The sequence below is a fragment of the Poecilia reticulata genome, linkage group LG1, assembly GCF_000633615.1.
Source record: "Poecilia reticulata strain Guanapo linkage group LG1, Guppy_female_1.0+MT, whole genome shotgun sequence".
NCBI classification, from domain to species: domain Eukaryota; kingdom Metazoa; phylum Chordata; class Actinopteri; order Cyprinodontiformes; family Poeciliidae; genus Poecilia; species Poecilia reticulata.
The window spans coordinates 22,329,633-22,352,534 of record NC_024331.1 but is presented as its reverse complement, the minus strand read 5'-3'; the positions used below and the strand labels follow the sequence as shown (position 1 = coordinate 22,352,534).

The 22,902-nt window shown below is 39.2% G+C and overlaps 1 protein-coding gene across 20 annotated transcripts in view; it reads right to left on the bottom strand.

Annotated features, from left to right (window-relative positions):
- ptprdb (protein tyrosine phosphatase receptor type Db) overlaps positions 1–22,902 on the bottom strand; it is a 203,019-nt gene that overhangs the window by 30,141 nt on the left and 149,976 nt on the right. For 6 of the 20 annotated variants that reach the window (XM_008416472.2, XM_008416463.2, XM_008416509.2 and 3 more), the window contains 19 exons: positions 20,720–20,908; positions 18,743–18,751; positions 16,612–16,629; positions 14,317–14,427; positions 12,683–12,694; positions 11,982–12,251; positions 11,004–11,113; positions 9,436–9,633; positions 8,761–8,886; positions 8,514–8,661; positions 8,235–8,383; positions 7,919–8,063; positions 5,686–5,988; positions 4,387–4,580; positions 3,986–4,012; positions 3,338–3,455; positions 2,485–3,072; positions 1,988–2,082; positions 530–786 (listed from right to left, as the gene is read on the bottom strand). In XM_008416472.2, the coding sequence (XP_008414694.1) occupies positions 530–786; positions 1,988–2,082; positions 2,485–3,072; positions 3,338–3,455; positions 3,986–4,012; positions 4,387–4,580; positions 5,686–5,988; positions 7,919–8,063; positions 8,235–8,383; positions 8,514–8,661; positions 8,761–8,886; positions 9,436–9,633; positions 11,004–11,113; positions 11,982–12,251; positions 12,683–12,694; positions 14,317–14,427; positions 16,612–16,629; positions 18,743–18,751; positions 20,720–20,908 (3,067 nt within the window). The remainder of the gene's footprint in view (positions 1–529; positions 787–1,987; positions 2,083–2,484; positions 3,073–3,337; positions 3,456–3,985; positions 4,013–4,386; positions 4,581–5,685; positions 5,989–7,918; positions 8,064–8,234; positions 8,384–8,513; positions 8,662–8,760; positions 8,887–9,435; positions 9,634–11,003; positions 11,114–11,981; positions 12,252–12,682; positions 12,695–14,316; positions 14,428–16,611; positions 16,630–18,742; positions 18,752–20,719; positions 20,909–22,902) is intronic. The other 14 variants (XM_008416504.2, XM_017304672.1, XM_008416519.2 and 11 more) reach the window with 11 other exon arrangements.

The following is a 22,902-nucleotide window of genomic DNA, read 5'->3' as shown; positions in this document are numbered from 1 at the left end:
TCATGAATCATGAATGAATCAGGTACAAAATCTTTGACTGGTGCCTCTATATCGATAAATAAAGCTGGCAGATTGACAAAGCTCTCACTTGATTGTGAGAGCATCTATAATCTTTACAAATGGTTTCTAAGGCAGCAGTCAGTACAGATTAAATAATGGAAAAAAAAGAATGTGAATAAAATCCACACTTTTCAAGACATAAACAACATGGCAATTGCAAAGAGGACAAATGTAAACAGCAGAGTGAGTCATCCGGGGTTTTGAAATGCAAAAAATGCTATCATTTGCTATCTATATTTGGTTTTACGGTTACAAAACACAGACGAAAGCATCAGCCCTGGGCTCTCATTTGTGGGTGTTTTCAGACGTGCTTTGCTGCCAAATGTTTGAAATCTTTTGTTATAGGCCAATAAATAAAATAAGAAAAAACTCTGACGTGAGTTAACAGATATCTCTCTGCGAATGTAGAAAGATGAACCTGAAACTTGTTACTATTTAACCACCACATGTACTGCATTCCCGTCATTACCTGACTTTTGCTGTCGTCTGCACAGTTGGCAGCTGCACAGTCACCATTCCATCCGCATTTGTCTTTCCCACAATAAGGGGTTTGCTTTTCAGGATGTCTGGGGCGGTTGTGGCAGTGACACGGTGCTGCAGCCCGCCAGCGCTGTTGGCTCGGTTTGTGAGCAGGAAAGAGTACTGGGTGTCCGGATCCAGCCCAGTTATGAGCTTCTGCGTCTGCTTGCCGTCCACTTCCACAGACAGGCCTTTTCCATACAGGATCTGGGAACATAATTCACAACATGCACGATGTTTTCAGACTTCAAAACAGTTGTTTTCAACTGCAAAAACATCTACACCGCGCTGCAGATCAAATGTATGGCACTTTTATTGGGTATTAATTTCAAAATAAAGCTAGCTAAACTGTGACAAATCACTTGCATTAGCAAGATTAATGAGGTGTGACGTGTAATGTTTTGCTATAAATGGATTCCTGTGTTTTTTTTTTTTACATACTCTATACAGATTTACGTTGTCCTATAACCAGACCAAACATTTTTAAATCTGTTGAATACCCCTTTATGTGATACAATTGTGCTATTAATGTGATGATCGATGTATTTATTGCTAAGTTAATTTTTCAGCCAATAAATCAGTAACATCTAAATAGAAACCTGCACGTTTGCATAGTGTACCTCGAGGTTACCCTCTGCTTTTTCAGGTTATATTTGAATTAGCAAGCTAGAGAAGAAACTTTTGCTTTAATAGTTAAAATTTCTTTCTTTCTTTTCAGTTACCTCCAATCCTTCATTACCAGATCCTCCAGTTGATTTATGTCCACTTCACCTTGCTCCTGTTTGGTAAGTTTTCAGTTTTTTTTATTAAAACAAATTCTGTGCTCCTGTCTGCATTTTATTTTCACTTTTCAGTGATTCTATCTTTTAAAACCACAATCATATAAATTTACTAACAATCCACCCAGGGCCTGCAGGTAAAAATTAGTCTGTGAAGTCTGGTCTTAGATTATGAGTAGTGCCTCTTTTGAATATTTTAGTATATAAGCTAACTTCGCCAAAGTAAAAATGACTTTTAGAGTTTGAGTTGTCACTTTCAGTTTGGCTCCTTTCTGCTCTATAGTCTATTTACTTTCTCATCTGCTGGTTAGTATTTTGATTTTGTAGGTGTTAATGCTACTTGTTTTAGGGTTTAGAATCAGCCGCAGCTGTTTTCACTCTGGTAATTAGTTTCTCCTTTTTCTTATCCTAGTAACCATTGCCTGGTAATTGTTCCTTGTTGGTCCAGTCATTCATTTTGAGGTTCTACAGTTCTCTTCCCTTCATGCTACATTGTTCTAGTTGAAGTTTGCAATCCCTATTTTAAATTAGTTTCTGCTTTTAGCTCTGTATAAGTACATTTCTGTTCCCAAATTAGTTCACATTATTAACCTTTTTAGTTATATACCATGCAGTGAAAATGTATTTACAGTAAACGGCTGGGCAGGGTTCTTGTCCCGGATCTCCCAAGAAAGCAGAACCGAGTTCTTCATGGCTGCCTTCACTCTGAAGTTGGTGGCAAAAACTGTAGCACAGGACAGACGGGAGCAGAAGAGCAAAAAGATTTCAAGAGTGTTAGATTTTTTTTTTCTGCAAAATGAAACATATGCAGTCTTACCTGTGTTTCATTCTTTAGAAGCAGACTCAAACTAGCTATTTGATCTGATCAACAAACAACATGACTGGACAGAGACTCTGCCCCAGACCCAAGACTCTTACCTTGCTTTAGGAATAGGCTGTTGGGTCTAAGGCTACAGTGACAAGACAATGAAAAAGGACACTTAAGATGCAGTAACTATATACTGAGTGTTTGTGGCCATGTGTATGTGCAAATTTGCACAATCTGAGATCCAGAGGGCTGTTTGAACCTGGTTCTGGCATCCAGAATAATGATGATGGCTTTGCAAGAATGTGAGCGTAGTCCTACCTTGGTCAAGCCGCTGCGTCCTGAACTGGATCCCGGGGCTGTACGGCCCAGGACCGACAACTGTGAACGCACACACCCTGACATCATACACAGTATCGGCACTAAGACCCTCCAGCAACACACTCGACCCAGGAGTGGGCACCACCACCTCCGTAGCGTTCCCCCGACTGTTTATGTCCTTATACAGCACAGAGTACTTTGTAATTTTTCCATTTTGCTCTATCAGAGGGACTGATTTCCATGTCAGTTTGAGGTAGGTAGCAGAGGCCTCCTCCAGAATTATATTTTCTGGGTATCCAGTCGGAACGTCTTCTGGAGTGGTCACCTCCTTGACAGACTCCTCTCCGTAGCCCATTTTGTTTCGGGCAGAGAGTCTGAACACATAGTTAGCTCCCTTGTGGATATCCAGAGCAGTGTAATGGGTTTCTTTAGTGGGGAACTCCACCACCGTAAAGGGAAGAACATCCAAACGGCCGAAGGTGAGTCGGTATCCCAGCAAAGGGGTTGGTGGGTTGGGAGGGGGATACCACTGCAGAAGAGCAGTACCTAATTTAGTTGCACTAACCAGCAGTCTAGGTTTCTCAGGAACTAAATAAAAAGGAGACAGTAAAAGAAGAAGAAAGAGAATGATGAAAAGATAATTAGAGGGTTATTATAACACACAGCAAAACGGGATAATACATATAATGTGCGACTAACTGACCTACTTCTTAATGGCAACGCAAGGTAAGACATTATGACGTATGACCAATTTGGTAATTTAGCAGCCTCTAATGTTAATTAATGAAGCTAAACATGATTACTCATAACTGAGCCTTTTTATCAGTGAGTCTGTTTGTGAAGGCACACTTACAAGGCAAGGCAGTGCATGCAGTAACAGCTTTGCTGCGAGCACCATCACCCTTTGCGGTGTAAGCTCCCACTGACACAGAGTAGGCTGTGTCTGCTTTCAGGTCTCCGAGCACAATCTCCTAAAAAACAACCATCGGCTCCGTCAGCTACAAGAGACAAACAACTGTGGCATTGCTGGGTCTTAAGATCCAAATGGATAAAACAAGACAGAAACGGTTTGTAGACAGCAAGGCATTCAGTTCAACTGCAGTGCCTAAGGCTCTTTTTCCATTTTGATGGAAAAGCTTCTCCTTGGAGATTATCTTAGGAAAATTGAAAAACAAATTTTATGAATCGTAGAAACTTAATACAAAATCTCATTTAACGGCACAAATTTTTTTTTCTTTTTTTTTTTTTTTACCACATTTAGTAGAATATATTTTCTAGCTTATTTGAATAAAAACAAACCAGATAAATTCAATTCTCATTTGGGAAGTTATAAGTATTGGTATTTGTCTTCAAGGAAAAAAAAAAAATTAGAACAAAAACTCAGTGGAGAGCGGAGTGAAAGCTCTCGGCACAGTCTGGATTTTGAAGGTAAAATCTATCCTACTCGTAATGTTTTGCTTTTTTCATTTTCAATAAAATGCCTGACAAAAGGTTTACTTACATATTCTGCTGAGTTCCCATATTCCCACTAAGCAATGAAGCCATAAAGCAGGAAAAAAGAAAAATGCACACTTTAGAGTATTTGTACAGGATCATCAACATATCTTTAAATATAAATAAGTACAAAAGTGAATATTTTCAGAGACTATTGTCAAAGGCTGTTTTCACAGTAAAAAAGCAATATGGTCATTGCTTTCTAAACAGAATACATTACATATCAGCTTGACCTAAAGTGGTATTTATATTGATCCTGCATGAAAAGACACTTATGTCTTATTTATTTTAGGTTAATTGCAACCCACAATCAAAAAGGAAGTCGAATGACTTTTCTTCTTTGTTTTTCATAAATTGCTCCTGGCACAGATTACTATATAAGTAATTAGTTGCTTGTGTTCGTGTTACCTGTGAGTCATCTATGAGGATGTCTTTGATGAGGGATTGACCTTGTGGTTCGCCATAGTTTGTCCGCACATAGTGGACTTGGTAGCCACGGACCTGTCCATGTTGCAGCTCAGGTGCCGGAGCACGCCACTTCACCCTAATGGCCGAGGCATTCACTGTCTCTGCTTCAACCCCTCGTGGAGGACCACTTGGAACTACAAATGCATTTTGGAATAGAGGTCAAGGGTCACAAATGATGGGCACTTAATAGTAAAAGCTGTCAATTTAGTCCTGTCGAAAATAGGTGGGCAGAAAAAAAAAAAATCCAAAATCTGGGGAAAAAACATTTACAACCCTTCAAAAAGTCTTTAAGTGCTTTTTGATGACTGGTAAAAAGCCGATAGGTAAAAATGAGAGAGCTCGAGGAAAATCATGGTTGGAAAAAAACGGTGAAGTACAGGAGGCAAATGTAGAGAGAGGTAAGAATGGCAGAGAGCGAAGTATTTGTTGCCAGGGGCAAGTAAAAAGTGGCAGTCATTCAACGAGAAAATACTGTTATCAAGAAAGACATCTCTCGTGCTGCCAAAAACTGCACTTTACCCGAAAAGAAAAAGACAGAGAGAAAAAAAGACCCTCTAGTCACCTCTTGTTATCTGACTGACTCCAGTAAAAGCACTCTAAAAATGGTGGACTTAGAAAAAAAAAAAAAAAGATTTTATGAAACAAAAAGGACTAAAAAAATATGGAGTGAGCGTTCAAAAAAATTGCAGATTCTTGATAGCACAAAATACAGTTAAGTAATGCACATTCAATTATTTTAATTGGTAAAGAAGACGGGGAGGATTTTGTTTGCAAGACATGGTCAGTCAGAAGAGCAAAGACAAGACGTAAGTGGGTTGTTTTGTTTGCACGGATCATCAGTATCATTATAAAAGAATGAAATCAAGAGAGTTCCTTGTTACCAAAAACAAGATTTTAAAGGATAGGAAAAGATGCAGGAGGATAAAAATGTCAGTGGAAGAAAATGGGCTTCTGGAAAGAAGGAATATTCAGACGAGATTTCTGAGTTTTGGGTTAATTTTTGAGGTTATTAGAGGGAAATCAAAACAAGGATTATTGAAATGGGTGGATTTGAAAGTGGTTCTAAGATGCTACATTCACTTAAAACTTAAGCTCACAGTAAGACATAATGCCTCTGCCAACCAGTGGTTGTTAGTTGGGGGTGACCCTCATTCAATATTAATCAGCGGTCGTTGTTAGTTGGGCAGACCAGCCTAAGACGGGTACGGGAACATATTTGCATTTATTTCAGGAACATACCATCTTCCTCGGTGCGGACAAGCAGCTGTAAGCTTTCCGGTCCTTCTCCAGCCTCCGTGAGCGCTCGAACAGTTAAGCCATACTCTGTCCATTTCTCAAGATTTTCCAGGAGATACGGAGAACTTCCCGGAGGAATCCCGTCAACTCTTTTGGATGTTTTGTTGCCCTCCATTGTGGAATACTGGATGGAGTATCCCGTTATGATGCCGTTCTGAAACTCCAGGGGTGGTGGAGCCCAACTTACCAGGATGCTGGTAGAACTGGGACTGGTGCATGTGATGTCCTGGGGAGGTGCTGAAGGAACTGGTAGGCCAGTATTGAGGAAGGTGGTTGTTGTTGGGGTAAATGTCATTGGGTGGTGTGTGCGAGTCATTTTGTGTCGGATGGAGAGGTCAAGAGGGTGTTTGCCATGAAAGAATGATGATGAAATTGAGCGGATGAGAAGCAGGAGAACAAAAAAGACAAAGAAACATAAAATGAAAACAAAACACTGGATAACGAAAGCTCCTGTGTGTGAGAAATGACTGTGTGACTAGAAAGCAAAAAAAAAAAAAAAAATAGCTGAACAAAGATACCGAATGAAGGGTGTCACATCTGTATAAATGTTTGGTTAATGAAAACAAGTGAATGACTTCAAAGAAATGCAACACAAAGACACTGACTAGAGATATTACACATAAAGATGCCAGCTATAACTTACTTGTCCTTTGCCTAATGAAGATTCTCTGATCCATGCTGGACTTCTCAAGTCTATCTGCGAATTTCTGGCCTCTTACCTTGTAGTTGATTGAATCTGACAGAACTCAGATTGATACCAAACAAATAAAGGCTTCAACTCTAATTCATTCATTCATCAACTTAAACCCCTGACTAAACCAGCCACACAATTAAAAGAATTGCAAATTCTTTTAATTGTGTTTAATGATTCAGTTTTCAAAGAACTGAAGAAGTGGTGTTGTTCTCAAATCTGTGGCTGACGTGCGTATTTTTTCTGATGTCAGATTTCAGATGTCAATATTCATTCACGTATTTGTTTAAGCATCAACCATGAAGTCGGCTAAAGTCTGCATTGCTAGTGGCCCCATTTTGACAATGCAACAAATGAACTCATAAAGATGTGTTTGGCAGAGAAATTTGTTGATTTCACCAGAAGTATTCACACTTTTTGAACTTTTCACATTTTGTCACATTACCCCAACACTTGATGATTTGTTCATGTTTAAAAAGCTGAAAATGTAAAAAAAAGAGTTTATGTTCAAATGCTGTTTTGGAGACCAAGCTGAAAACCAAAATAAAATAGTAAAGATAACAGGTACACCAGCCAGTGAGCCAGTAAGTATCAATTTGAATACATTTTTTAAAAACATCTACAGACAAGGATCTCTTGGCAAGGCATGCACTTTTTATTGTTTTTAAACTGTTACCCTCAGGTAGATGGTATTTCTACTGCTATTGTTTTTTTTTTTAAACAAGACAATACAGAGCTGTTCTTTATAGCAAAAAATCAGTATTCAAACAAAGACAAAGCTCATTTGTAGTTTTAAAATACCTCTTTTCATGATCAGAAAAGAAAGCATGTTTAAATCAATACCTGTATCTCTCCAGTTCTGTCTTGACATTGTCTGCTGTTTGAGAACATCTGGATGGATGTGTCTAGCGTTCTGTTTTACTTTCTGGGGTGACGTATATGAGCAATTTCCTGTGCTCAGTCAATAATAAAATGTCCTAGCTGGGACTATAAAGTATCTATTCCATTCTAGATGGGCCCAGTCAAAGTACAGAACTAAATATAATTGGAAATCTAACAGTCAGATTTGATAACTGCTTTTCAGAAATGGCCCAATATTCAGTCCAACATCTGCGATTGAGATGTTTTACCAAGAAGAATGGGCAAAGATTTTAGTCTCTGGATGTCAAAAGTTATAGAGAGATATACCCCAAAAGACTTTCAGCTGTCACCGCTGTGAAAGCTTTTTCTACAAAGTGTTAACTCAGGGGGAACAAAACAATCCCCCCAAAGTATCCTAGTTTTAACATGAAAATCTTTGAAAAATCCAAGCAGCATCAATACTTTTGTAAAGGTCTATAGCTTGGGTTTTTTTTTTAGCACCTTTTTGGCTCAGTAGCCTTGCATTGTCAAAACAGAAGCTTATTTTCCCCTCTTCTCTCAAATCCCATCTCAAAAACACAACCACACACTTTCACACCATGTAGTGCGCGTAGATAAACCTACGTGTCTGCGGAGTGTCAATGGACACTTCATTGGTGTACGCTCCAATCCCATTTTTGCTCTTGGCAGCCAGCTGGAAGGTGTAGGTGGAGAAGGGCTTCAGGTTCTTCAGCAGGTAGGAGGTGGCTGGCTCGAAGCTCACTTTCCTCTGAAGAGGCGCACAGATAAGAGGAAGCTCTTAACATTCAGATCGGGTCGTCTTCTCTCTGCTCTTCATTCCATCCACTCAAACATCCACTTTTAATATTTATGTTACCATCCGTCCGGCCATCAAGTAAACAGTCCACGCTACCAGTCCATCCGTTTTCCCTGTGCCTACCTCCTCAGTGTCGTCGACCCTTCGATACACCAGTTCGTATCCAGTGATTTGGCTGTCCGGGCCGCCCTGGGTCGAGGGGGCCACCCAGGACAACAGGATACTGGTCTCAGACTTGGCTTCACCCTTAAAGTCCAATGGTTGAGATGGAACTAAAAAGAAGAAGAAGAAGAAATGGAATAAGAAATGAAAATATGACTACTTATGTGTCATGTGTTTTCCCAGAATTATGGGGCAATGTGCTTTTTATAGTGAATCGTTTTGTTGTTTCTCTAAGTTTACCTCCAGTCTTGGCTATAATTTGGAGATCCTGTGACAAAGGTCCATCTCCGACAGAGGTAAACGCCAGCACTCGGATGTAATAGGTCTTGTTAGGAGTCAGATCCTGGATGGTGATGAAATTGGTGCCTCGGACCATCTGCTTCTCCCACTGTACGCGTCAATGCAACACATGTGTGCTCAGTTTTAATGCGGCTAACAAAGTGTCAGATTTTAAAGTTATTGACTCAGATGACGCAGAACCACACACCTGGTTGACTGGGAGTGTGTTGTCGGAGGTGTAGTACACCCTGTAACCGACCACCTGACCGTTGGGTTCCTCCGGCTCGTCCCAATGAATCATTGCTGTTGTAGCACTCAGCATCCGACCTATGACCTGCAGGAGAAAAAAAGCCTTCAGCTGAGCAATTCAACACTCTAAAACTTGAAATCAGATTCATTTGATTCAGCGTTGTGGTGCTTAAGATGAAAAGGCAAACAAAATCTAAACTTCACATTTTATTCCCAGAAAATGAAGCTAATGATTAGTCTACAAAGGGGCCAGGACTAAAGGAAAAAGAGTTACTGTAATCCTAAGAATGTCAGGCCATCAGTTTAAGACCTTAAGCTGAAGCGTACCTGGGTAATTCAGCACGACAATGATCCAAAGCACACCAGCAAGTACATGTCTGTGTAGCTCATATAAAAGCAAAATGAATATCTTGCCTGATATAAACCTCAGCTTGCTTTTATAAAACATATCAGTGTCACAAAAAAGCCAAAAAGAGAAGGAATCTATAAGAAGGCAAATACTTTTCTGCAGCTCTGCACATAAATATGCCATGAGGTGCCTAACTACAGTAGCTAAGATATTAACTACTTTTAAACTTCTAATAAAACCTTACTTCAGAAATCCTGAACTATCCCTTTTACGATGTCCTCCTACCTGTCGAGGAGGCGATGAGGGAGCCTGCTCCGCTGTACGAGCCTCCACCACCTCGCTGGACGGACCCTGGCCAATGGTGTTGACGGCTGCGACCCGGAAATCGTAGTGCGAGTACGGGCTGAGACCGCCAACGCTGTAACGCGTTGTGGCAATGCCGTCTATCCCTTTGTAAGGGTCGTCTGAACCCTTGGCGCGATGCTGGAGCGAGCAGGAGACATCAAAAGAAAGAAGAGGAGTCACATACACAATCTGTTCCTGCTTAATAGCATAAATAAATATGTAGAAATTACGAAATCCCAATCCTTTGATTACTAATTCAGTCCAAATCTCAGTCTACATATCTAGATGTGAGACACGACATGCCAAGTGTGGTTGTCATGCTGTTTTATAAACAGAGTATTGAGTCAGAGCTATTTTTTATTCCTACATTTAATTTCACTGCTGCTTCTGGGAGGAGAGCAGCCACATGACAGCGGATCCCATTTGAGCAAATTGAGAATTTAAAAGTGTATCACCAGCCAGAGGCTCTTTTGTTTTATAGCCCTGCTTAATGATCTGTTAATAACAGTTTACGTTCATATATAAAAGAAAAAAAAACTATTGCTTTGGACATCTGAAGTTCTGTGACTCGGGAATGTGTGCAAACAGTGTTTTGTGTGGATGTGTGTCATCGTAAATTATTGGAACCCCTATTAAAGGTAAATAAAAATCCTCTACATAATTCCCTTTATACTGCAGTAGAAAAATTTAACATGACACATTTCTAAAACAAAAAATAAAAAAAATCTAACTTTCAATTTTATTTCAATGGTTAGAGTGAGAAAGATAATCCTTCCTTAAGGAATAATTACTTGTTTTTTTGTTTATTACATTGACAGCTATCCCCAACAACTCCTCTAAGACAAATAAAACCGACACAACCTTTTTATTTTTACTTTTATAAGTTGTTTGCTATGTTTAAGATTTTGCAAGACTGTTTCCCTGTGGCATAAACATCATGTTACAAAGAGGTCTTGCCACTTTTCAAAATTGAAAAGACATTAAAACAAACCTTTCCTGGTCCATGCTATAATCAAAAAACAAATGTGACAGGGCTTTCTGGACACCAGGCTTTGGAACAGGCTTCCTAATCAAACCGATTCAGCCCAGAAATATGAATAATAATGAAAAAAAAACCCCTCATAAAACATTTCTCTTTCTGCAAGTTTGCTGCACCATTTAAGTATGACACATTGGCTTTATTTATTTATTGTGTAATTTTTTTCTTTAACTATCTCTGTTCTTTGTGTTAGATCTCTTTTCATCACATCAAAATGCATACATCGCCAATTTTGACTTAATTAGCAGATGCTAAAACCTCTATTGTTTTAAGGGAATGACCTATGGTGAACAGTCATACTGTGTATGAACTGTACAAAATAATGAGGCTGTGTAAAACTAAAAGAAAATATTTCCAAATATCCATTTTAGTTTTTTTTTTGTTGTAAATCTTCATTGCATGTAAAGAGTTCTGCAGTTTGTGAGCGCAAAATGATGCACACATGCTTGAGTGAGTGTTTGCTCCACACCTGTATGATATAGTAGGAGACTGGTTCGGGGTTTCCAGAATCCCAGGTGAGAGTAATGCTAGTTGCAGTTCTTTCTGTCACCACAGGAGCACCAGGAGCCTTTGGCAGGGCTGCAGGGAGGCAAAGGCAATAAAATCTCACCCATCAACCACTTAAAACTTGAGAAAATGTCAAATCTACAAAACAATCAAGTGACGAGGCACACAAAGCGTCACTATGATAACATTGCCACAATCTTTGCCAATTGATTTAAAATTATGGAAGGCAAATGTGAACAAAATTATTCTGGTCACCAACATGAAGACATCAAGTTCACCCAAACGTCAGCTATTCTGTGAATGTCTCTGAGGTTTTTTAGAGAGCAGTGGTCAGTGGTGACTTTTCAGCAAGATGTAGGACCTTGTTTTAAGTCAATAATTCTTGAAAACTGATTAAAAATGTACTAGTTCCATTGGCAGATTTTTTCAATCACAAATAATTTTTCCCACTTAATAAGAGAAAAAGCTGCCAGATATTTGACATTTTTTTAATGAACATTCAAAAATTATTGAATTAAAACAAACTCATATCTTTTTAAAAAGTTACTTTAAGTTAGTTTGGTCTTATTTCAAGTTCACTAAGATGTTTGTACCAGAGAAAAGATAAAACACTTAGTAGGATTTTGTGTTTTTGCAGTGCATGACCCTAAGCAAACAAAACATCACGTGGCGACAGCTCAATGTACTGTACATTGAGCTGTCACACATTCACTGTACTGTGTGGTACAGTACAGTGAAGGTGTGACAAAAGGTAAAAAAGTTTAAGGTGTACTTTTTAGATTTGTGTTTTTCTTATTTTACTTTAGTGTACCAGATGAACACTTTAAATCTGCAGCAAAAACGACTTATTGTCCAAACACACAAAGCTTTACAAGTTAAGTCACAGAATCGCTGTTGTCATTATTCATTTTCTCGTTTATATTTCATCCATGGAACTCACCTTTCACAATAATTTGCGCCATCGCCTCGATCACACCTAGCGTGGACATGGCAACGCAGGTGTAGTTGTTGGACTGACGCACGTCAGTCAGCTCCAAGACGTTGCGTCCAATGGGCATGTCGTCCTCGGGCGTCAAGTCTTCCGCTCCCAGCATCCACTTCACGTATGGCATGGGCGAGCCGACCGCCACGCAGGTGATGTTGACGTTCCCCCCCGGCATGATTTCGCTGTCAGCCGGGGGAATGGAGAAGCGAGGGGGGACGCGACGCACTAAAATAAACGACGACGAGGGCAGGAAGGCGAGAGGAGGGACGCGATTAGAATTCAAAGACTTTGCAGAAAGAACAACAACAACAATCAGGGATTAAATGAATCTTTTACAGGATTTAGAATAAACTGCAAGCACACAGAAAGGACATTGTTGGTGGGGTTCATGTGATATGAAAATGTTTTATTAATGCCAATGAAAGTGCACGCTGTTTAATGTTTTATGAACTGCAACAAAAAAAATATACAAAAAAAGTCACAGCAAATACATGCACACAAGGGAAAGGAAAAGTTTTTTTTTCTTTATTTTTTATTTTTAACTAGCTGGTTTGAACCCCCGACGCCTGTAAAACGCTAATGGATGTTTTGTTAAAGGAAAAAAAAAAAAAATTGGGAGAACCTCAAACGAGCCTCACAGTCATTACTGTACCAACCTTCTCGCAGCTCTGCAGAGGGAGGCGGTGGAGGAGGTAGAAAAGAAAGGAAAACAGGAAATATCAGACAAGACGGCAAGAGAAAACAAGTAAAGTATAGAAGACAAGAGAAAGGGCGAGACAACAAGGAAGAAAAGAAATGAGGAGAGGAGAAAGAGAACATAAACAGAGCCGTATATTAGATGGTTGATGTTGGTGAAAAGCCTTCCAGTTTAAGGCACTGCCAGCTGTCTCCACAGACCGCCTGTCAAACACTCCCTGAGCAGCGCTGCAAGATTTTACCGGCCTTGCAAGCACTGTTAGACACACATCACTGACTCTGCACCGTTTCTCTGCTCTTTGTTACATACATAGTTGATACATGTGTGTACCCTACTTCAATGTGCGTGTGTGTGTGTGTTTTTTTTTTGTTTGTTTGTTTTACCCAGGAGCAATGCTAGATTTGCCAATTTGTGCTACACTGTGTAAATGCCCCCTCTGTTTTAGTTTTTTTTTTTTTCTCTTTTAACCAGGGTGGGCAGGCAAAAGAGCAGAAAGCCCCAGGAATAAAATTGTCTCCAAGATTCAAACATTTGGCGGGTGCACGTGTGAGCGTGTCGAGGGAGCAGGGAGGCTGACGGCGCCCGAGGAAGTGAGATGCCTGTCAGATTTGGGGAGGAAACACGAGTTCTAACCGGACCATGATCTGGATTTTCTTCTGAGGTCTAAAGGCTAAGAAGCCAGGGCAGAGCAGATTAATGGTTTGAAACAAAACTGATCTCAGCTGCTGCTTTAAACGTAGCCCTGTTTATGAATAAAATATTGAGTGAATTCAAAATCTGTAGGTAACAGTAGTGTCAGATCACATTAAGTACTTATAACTGGTGATTTCTTTTTGCTATGTTACAGCCGCCATATTTCACGTGTTTTACTGAGATTTTATTTGAAAGACCAAAACAAAGGAGTAAAAATCAGAAAAGAAAGGCATGTATTTGTATTCAGCTCCTCTACATTAATACATGGTAGGATCACCTTTCCCTCTGATCGCAGAAAGCAAGATGAGTCTTCACGTGATTTTCACATCTCGAGACTGCTACCCTCCAGCTCAGTTAAATTGGATGAAGAGTTTCTGTGAACTTCAATTTTGAGACCTCATCTCAGATTCTCAGATAAGGTCTGAATTTTGACTGGGTCGCATGAATATGCTTTGATTTAAACCATTCTGTTGTTGCTCTGGCCATATGTTCAAGGTTGTTGTCCTGGTGAACGGTAAACCTCAGCCTTAGTCTCAACACTGAAACTTTCTTCCAGGGTTACACTGAATTAGCAAAATTTACCTCCCCATCAGCTTTGACCAGCATCTCCAGAAAATGATGTAGCTACATTTGATGACGTGTTAGGTTTATGTGTAGTGTTAGTTTCCTTTCACATAGATCTAAGTTTTGGTTTCATCTTGCGCACAGAAGATATGCTCACCCTGATTTAAACTTCTCCACAACTTTCTCTGTGACCAGTCTGACGTGTCACAGCATGTTATTGTGCATTGTTACAAGCACAATACCAATATTCCTCAAACATGTCAACCTTCTTTCTAAAAATATGTTTAAAAAAAAAAATTTGGTGGTGAACAGACGAGGAAGACGACTTTGACTTACCTCTGACATACAGGTTTGCTGGAGTGGAGTAGCGTGTCCCAAAGCTGTTGGTGGCAACACACTCATACTTCCCCTGGTCCAATTCCTCACTCATCTCTATCTGTAGGGCACCTGGATGGATGGAGCACCAGAGAAAGAGGGCAGAACACAGAGAAGATAAAAATAGCAATTACACAGCAGCGGAAGACATGTAAGTGTCTAAGAAAACTAAACATTAAAATGGCGTTTAAGTTTTCAAATAAAAAAATGACACTGGAGGCAGTTTCCACAAAATGAGCTGAATTCTTTTCAAGGACTATAAAGGGAGCCACCACTGTCATTCACACGTTTTTATCATTTTCAGCAAGAATCTGCCCCAAAATAAGCATCACCTTGCTGATGTAGAAATGAGAACAAAAAGCCAAAATAAGGGGACACAAACCCTATAAAAAAAATAGAGAATGTCGTCTCCATGCAAGACAGAAACACATAAACAACGTTGTCAAAATATGTCCAAAAATCGTCACCAATAAAGTATTTTCAAAAAAAAAAAAAAAAAATGTGCTGAAAACTGAGATTAAGTTACATTGCGGAGCAAATCAGTTTACAAGGATAACATCTGCAAAGGTATTGCCGTAGCAATCAGATATCCCAAAACGGATCCACCAGAGGGATCAGGAGTGTGATTGATGTCAGTTTAAAAACACACCCAGTTAGTAAGGAGGTAAAGACATTAATCGAGCTCCATCAAGGCCAACAGATTAAAAAAAACGACATACGCAAAGCCTTGGGAAGGGACCGATGCTTTCTCGCTCCCTGAAAATAGAAAAATCGTCAAAAAAAAGTCAACCAGAGGTTCTTTTAAAGATGGTGTGGAAAGGCAAAAAAAAGCGCCCAGAAAAAACTTTATCAAAAAAGTGGTCGTTTGGGGCTTTTTATTTTCATAATGGAGGAGAAGAAAGGAGGTGATGGTAAAAAGCCATGAAGATGTGTGTGTGTACGTGTGTGTGTATGTGTGTGGGTGTGCGCTGAAGTGTGAATACACTAATGTGTGTCTGAATCTTCGCCATCTGGACTCTTCAGGCAGAGTGAATAACAGCTGGGAGGGAAAACAAAACGGGGACGTTTGATTGGGCAAATATAGACAAGGTAGAAGGACACACCGGTTCAAGATTGGGTCAAGACTGTTGTAAAAAAAAACAAAAAAAAAAAACTGATAAAATAATCGAGTCATAAAAAAGATGAAACAATCCTTTTTTTTGTCACCTCAAACTATGCAATGCAGAAATAAACCAAGCTTGTAGACACTCCATGCTCTATCGGAAACATTTACATGCTGAAGATTTCATGAAGTTAACCCCTTCCCATTCCGGAGAATGAAAATCCAGATACATGGCTAAAATATTTGGCCTCTGTGTACTAAAACTGGACTGAGACCTGCTTTAAATTCTACCTTGTTTTCTTTGTTCTTTTGACTAATGTAGAAGTCTCTATACAGTGATAATAATACCAAAACAACCCTAGCAGACCTCCAGACATGCTTGCCGTTATTATCAGTGATATCAGTTCGCAGCTAAGGGGCCAGAGAAAGAAAAACATGGCACTGCATGATCCTGAGGTTTGGAGCTGAACCCCAGATCACTGCGTCGAGAAAGTGAAGGCCTTATTAATGAGAAAACACGCTGTGCCCTAAAGCTACTACGAACTAAAATGACTACAAGTAAAATACCAAACACAACTGTTTTGTTGACGAAAGACATTACAAAACCTGCATGTTTTGAATGCAAAATATCACTAAAAGCTTAAAGTCGTTCTGTTTGTCGCTACCTTTAGTTGTATCCTGTTTTGTCCATACAGCGAAGGCCTCTATGTCAGAGGAATACCCAAACTCTCCAACCGTACTCACACACAGCAAGTTGCGCAGAAAATGGTGTGCGGGTGACAGTCGGAATGGTAAGGGGTTTTAAACCGATGGCTACAAAGAGGAAACATGATGGAAGTGGTGAATGTCTCTGTGAAAGAGTGAACACCGAGGGTGAGGTGGGAAAATATGAGACGAGGATGGCAGATGAGAAGAGAGTCGGTGACAGTTACAGCATTAATGATGCTATTTATTGCTCAACTCCAATTACTCCTCTTGTACCTCCTGCAGATCTGAAGCAGTTTGGCAAGTTTTGTCAATAGAGCAGAGTATATAAACCCCCTCCATTCATGAACCCACCAAGGGCTGCTATTCAGATCTGCAAGACAAGTTGGAAGCAGGGGTTGCAAAGGAATTAGGCCACTCTGTCATGTTGGTCCACGCAGCAGTCTTACCTCGTATGGGCGTGCCACCTGAGTGGGCAATGAATGCACGAGATTAGAGAAGGAGAAGAAGAAGAAAATGTTAGTACCACAAAAAGGGAGACGGGGGCAAGGGAGGAGGGAACTTTGGGAGTATTGGGGGTAACTTGTTATAGGAGAAAAATCAAATTAGAGAGGAAGACTTAAAATACTGATCCTTAGACAGTAAGAGAAAGTGGAGGCATAAAGGAATAAGGCAGAATAAGTAAAGACAGAATAAGCCTGAGAAGAGAAAAGCAGGTTTTAGATAGAGTGAGAGACAGTGACAGAGCTACAAGGGGATTGGTTATTGATTGGCTTCATTGATTTGCAGCAGGGCACATGTGGCTCTAGGAGTAGGAAGTACTTTCTGGCCCTGAGGTTTACACTGCTCTTATAAAAAAAAAAAAAGGGAATCAAAGTAAGATTTAAACCTAAAAGTCAAACAATATGTAAATATCTGTATGAATTTAAAAGAAACACAAGAAAAAAAATCCACTCTCCAATAGTTGAATAGTATCTCAGTATTTTTAGTTTCTTATTTTTTATGCTCCAATTGATCATTAAGCTGATATTGATTTTAATTCATTCACAGTCAAAGCTAAATTATTTTTCATGATTTACTTCTCAGTCTATCGTAAATTTGAGTATAGAAATATATTATGGACTACATATTTGCCCCCTAGATTTTTCCATAAAAGTCCTTAAACAGAAAAAGGTTGAGTAGGAAGGTTTAGCTTTTTTTATTGACTGGATTGTTTCACCAGCCTTACCTCCGTGACTGAATGAAGGCAAAGGAGATTTGTATTGTAATCTAGTTTTATTACTATAACCGAGACATGCAAACTTTTATACAACAGAAACTTCAGATCCAAGGCAGGGCTGGATGACATTTTGTTTCTGACGGATAGTCTTCACTTAGCTAAAGCAAGTGAAGAGCCACATGGTAAAAAGACGACATTTGAAAACCACAAATAAATTCTGCCATAAAATTTCTGCAATTTTAAACTCTGATTGCCAATGCAAAGTTTTGTCTTATTGTATAAAGCGATGTAATAGTAACATTATTTTAGAAGTTTTAAAAGTTTTAAGTTGTACCTCAGTCATAATTTGTTCTACATTTGAGGTTTATCATACAAAAAGACAATTCAAAAGACATTTGTTACTAGAGTCAGTAATATGATAATTAAGGCCATCCCTAGTTTAGAACAGATAGATAATCTTCAATGCCTGCTTGTAGACCTCAAGCCATATTTTGGCAACGTATTGTCTAAAAAGACTAAAACTAAATGCTGAATACAAAATTAAATAAAAATGCATTAAAAAAAGAATATTGAAAAGTGGATTTTCTCTCAGTAAAACATTGTGATGTTTTTAACCTGTGATAAAAACCAAGCCTATATTTTCCCCAACCCAGACTAACTTCTCTAAACTCAAATCTGAACAAGCTTATTTTATGTGCATCCTGCACTGAGTAGTAAATGTCTGGCAGTCTGAAAACCTGGCCAGCATGGATTGATTTTTTTTTTCTGGCTCCACCACTGGCATACCTATCTGCTGTCTGGCTTATTGACTGGTAACTCTATACAACAGAGCGGAAAGATTAAGTGGGTGAGTGGATGAAAGAGTGAGTGACTGAGTGAGAGAAAGAATCATTGAATTAGTGAACAACTGGAAAAGTAAATAGGTGAGTGTGAGGAGAAAGCTGAAGTTCTTTGGGTGTGGAAAAGCTGCAGGTGCGAGGTGGAGGGTGGGGACTCAGCTATATCTAAGTTGACAGAGACAAATATCTGTGTGTGTGTGTATGTGTGTGTGTGTGTGCGTGTGCGTGTGTACGTGTGCGTGTGTGTGCGTGTGTATGCACAAGAGCTCCTATATTTATTTATGTTCATACCATTCAAACTTTAGAAAAGGGTAGAACTACTGTAAGTGTGTGTGTGTATGCACTTCTGAACTTTCTGATTTTATAGTGTGTGATCGTTAGTAAAATGCATGCCATGCATTTTAATAACAGTGCAGTAAGTGTAATAAAAGGTGAGCAGCAGCAGCGACAATAGCAACATTAGTGAGCAGTAAATAGAAAAGTGGACAGTGAGGGTGTGGGCCTCGGAACAGAAGCACTTACCAAAGGACTCTGTAGTTAAAAAGATACAAAGAGAAAAGAACAGCATAGAAAGGGCATTATAATCGGACCACTGGTTACAAAGACGTCTTGACTTAGATGAAACACCTTATTGGAGATCCACAGAACGTCACTACATACAACTTTATAGTGAAGGAAATATTAAAGTAATTTTTTTTTCTTTTTTTTAGCTTTTCACAAATTATAACATACAAGAAATTAATCTAACATATTAATGATTTTACATTTAACATTGTTAACAATAATCAGTGTCATTCATACCCCTTGGACATTTTTTTTTTTTTTACATTTTGTCATTCTAAAACAACAAACCTCTGTGTATTATATTACATTTAACGTGTAAAATAAATAAAAACTCAGGAAATGTATTTAAATTCCGCTCCCTTGAGTCATTGTGTGAATAAACCACCTTACAATGCAGTTACATTTTCATTCTGGTACGCCTCTACTAACTTTAAACTACAGAAGCCAAATTTTGTTGACCTCTTTGGAAATTAACTCAAGCTCAGATCTTAGAATTCAATTTTTAAGTCTTGCCACATAGTCGCTGTTTGTTTTTGGTCTAGACTTTGACTGGACTCAAGCTAACCTCAAAAGCATTTCATTGTAGCTCTGGTTGCATGTTTGTTTCATCCTGCTGGGATGTCCACCTCCGCTCTGACCAGGTTCTCTGTTTCGGCCAAAGAAAAATGCCCACAAAGCGCCATGTTGTCATCACCTTAAATTTTGTTGAATAAAATCAAGTGGAACTCCTTGACCTGACCCTGGATTTTTTGCTAAAGTGCCTGTAGAGTCAAAGCCTCAGAGCACGGTACGTACAGTGCTCTTTTCAGAGTTTCTTGCTCTAAATAAATGATAACTATTTCTCATTTTCTTCTCACGTGAACAAAGTACGTGACTTTGCTGGTCTCTATCACATAAAATCTCAGTAAAACATGTTGCAGTTTCTGATTGAAACATGGCAAAATGAGATAAACGTCAAGGGGTATGAATACATTTGCAAGGCTCTATAAAAAGCTAAATGATTAATAATGATGATTATATTAAAAAGGGAGGAAAAACAAGAGAGGTTGGTTTCCATAATGACGGCAGAAATTTGGCCCTCCGTTTACAAGATAATGGGTTTTGGGTAAAGAGTTGTGCCCCTGAAGGCAAGAGGGAGAACTGAGGAGGAACAGGATTTGGGATTTTACACACTACTGTGGCTATCAAACACAACACATGGAAAAGGTTTAGCCTGCCTGACTGCAGTTATTATCCATAATAAAATTGGTTGAATTTGGTACATATTTCTGTAAATTACATAAGTACAGTTTCAGGAAGTCAATTTCACTTCGACAACAGGCATACTTAGCAAGACATGAAGAAAAAACAAAAAACAAAAAACAAATTGAGTCTTTAGTCACAGCAGTGGGCTTTATCAAGAGAGGATATTCCTTTATGTACATGCCACCATCACTTGGTTGTGCTGCGAATGTTGCAGCAGGAAAAATTGTTCAACTTTGATTAGAGATCAGTAGCCTGCTGCTACTTCTCGGGAACATTTCAGGAGTTTAGTTTTTTTGTGATGGGGATTTGTACAGGAAGTCCTCAGACAGTTTGGAGAAAAGTCTGGAGTTTACTTTAAAAAGGGTTTGAACAGTTTTAAGGGGTTGGTGACCATACACAGCAAGCTCATAATACAAAAGCGGCAGAGAAAGGCAGCTGAAAAACACAGCCAGAGACCGCAGCAGGAGGAGGGCGGAAGCATTGTAAGAAATTGGTTAAATGTGAGTCAGAACATAAAGGAACTCTGTTGGAGCTGGAAATGAAATAATAAAAAAAAAGGTACTGAGGATAAAACAGATTAGGGATAGGAGGGGAGATAAAAGAACTTTGGGAGAGACAAACCTACAGGTAGAAATGAAAGCAGGGATTCAAAGGAAGGAGAAGAAAAGACGGGTAAAAATCGGTGGTTACCTGAGCGGAGCTGCTTGATTCGACCGTGATTATCGGTCGTGTTGACTGGCAGGAAATCCTTGAACCAGGTAATATCTGGGTCAGGATTGCCACTCGCAGCACAGAGCATAGTGGCGGTCCGTGAGCGTTCCACCACTTTTAGCTGTGGACCCATATCAATGGTGGGAAATCCTGGGGGCAGTTGATCCTCTGCAAAAGATTAAAAACACAAGTCATACATAGAACCTGGTAGAACACATCAGAAAAATTCAATCTATTTCACATGAGTGGGTACACGTTACAGGCCACATAAATTCATGTAATGTACTTGACAAGTTTTGGGTAAGTGTCTGGTAAGTTCAATAAAGTATCTTTTCAGTTCTGGTAAAGGGAAGTAGCTGGTCCCAAAAAGTGGTTGGTAAGTTATAGAGTAGTTTAACTGAAAGTACCAGATGAGTTCTAGAAATGTACCCGTCTACATCCAGAAAGGGTTTGGGGAGAAAACTGCTGGCAAGTTTTGTGAAAGTGAGTTCAGCCAAGTTCAGTGAAGTGCTTTGTATCAGGTAAACGTATCAGTGCGTTACAATATGTTTTTGGGGAAAGTATTTTAGAAATTCCAGGAAATCACTGTAAAGTACCTGATAAGTTTGGGGAAAAGCTGAACATACCTAATAAGTTTCAGCACAATTTAGAGAACATTGCAAAGTAATTTTTAATTTTCAAAGTTTAATGAGTAAGCAAAAGAAAAAATAAACTGGACTTAGGTTTCATTTCTCTTGGAATAAATATTATATAATCATAAGAGGAATGATGTACTGGTGGAACAGGCAAACTGCAGATTGTCACATCTGTAAAAGAACATCTCAGGATGGAAAAACAGGCAACAAATTCTACTGTAGACAAATCCTGCAGCTTTAAAACAAAAAGCTGAGGCAGCAGTGGACAGAGATTCATTCATCAGATGACTGAATAAATGTGGCCTGATCTAATGAGCCCTGCCTTTAGCTGTTGTATTTAATGAAAAGGGTTAGAATTTAAACTCATATTAATCCCACTGTGTACCCTTTAACAATCAACATTGGCAGGAATGTGAAATAATGTTTGGCATATATATTCATGATGCATTTTGGGTCCCTTAGTGCAAACTGAGCATCATTTAGAACCTCCAAAGCCTTCCTAACAAATATTGCCGACCATGTCTATCACTTCATGACCTCATTATACTGTCTTTAAAGAAAGGTGCCTTCAGCACAAAGCTTAAATCATATAAGACTGATGTCATGAAGGCAAGAATGGGCTTACTTTACTGAAATGACTATGCAGTAGCCACATATCATTCAATAAAGTCTGGTCAGTAGTCAGATGTACTAGACTTCTCCCGCATTGACGAGGTAAATGTTTCATGTTTTTTGTAAATACAGTGACGCCAAGAAACGGTGTAATTTTTGCTCAAGACAGTTGTAGCGTGAGAGTCTCAAACTGGACCATGTTTACTCACAAATAAGCACATCTAGTGTGCCACTTTTTTTTTTTTTTTACAAGCCAGCAGAACATCCTGATCTATGAGGATTAGGAAGAACTACTTACAGATGAGTGCAGTGACCCATTCTCATCTGCTCTGCAAAGCACAGGCTCTAGATTGAAAGGTCACTGAGTCAATGGAGCATATGGTGCGCACACAACAGAGAAAACTTAATTATATCTAATAAATAACTAAATAAAATGAAACCCATTAACACTCGATGCCCCTGTTTATCCAGCACACACACAGTCAGTGTCATGTTCATTTCAGGAGGTGAAAAACACTACGTTTATCTTCTGGAGTAGGAAATGTTTTTAACTAGATGTTACTGAGCTCAGAGTTTCTCAGAAAGACGGCTGTTCAACTTAAAAAAATATACAACCATGTGAATATCGAGTGTGTGTGTAGTTATTTGCTAACCGTTTGTGCAAAACAAATAACACAAGATCCACAGCACGACGAGCTTGCAAAGAAATTTAAAACATCTGTCAGGATGTGGCTCTTTCATGAGCAGTTGCGCGGGGTTTCCTAGACTGAATAGATTTTGTTATGCACAGCGATCATAGGCTTTTAGATCCATTTCCTCATCCAAGACTTTTCAAAAGGAGTTATGCCTACATTTAGAACCGCGTTTAAAGGAAATAAGCCTTTGGTACTCCAAAGTCGTAACTGTTCAGGTTCT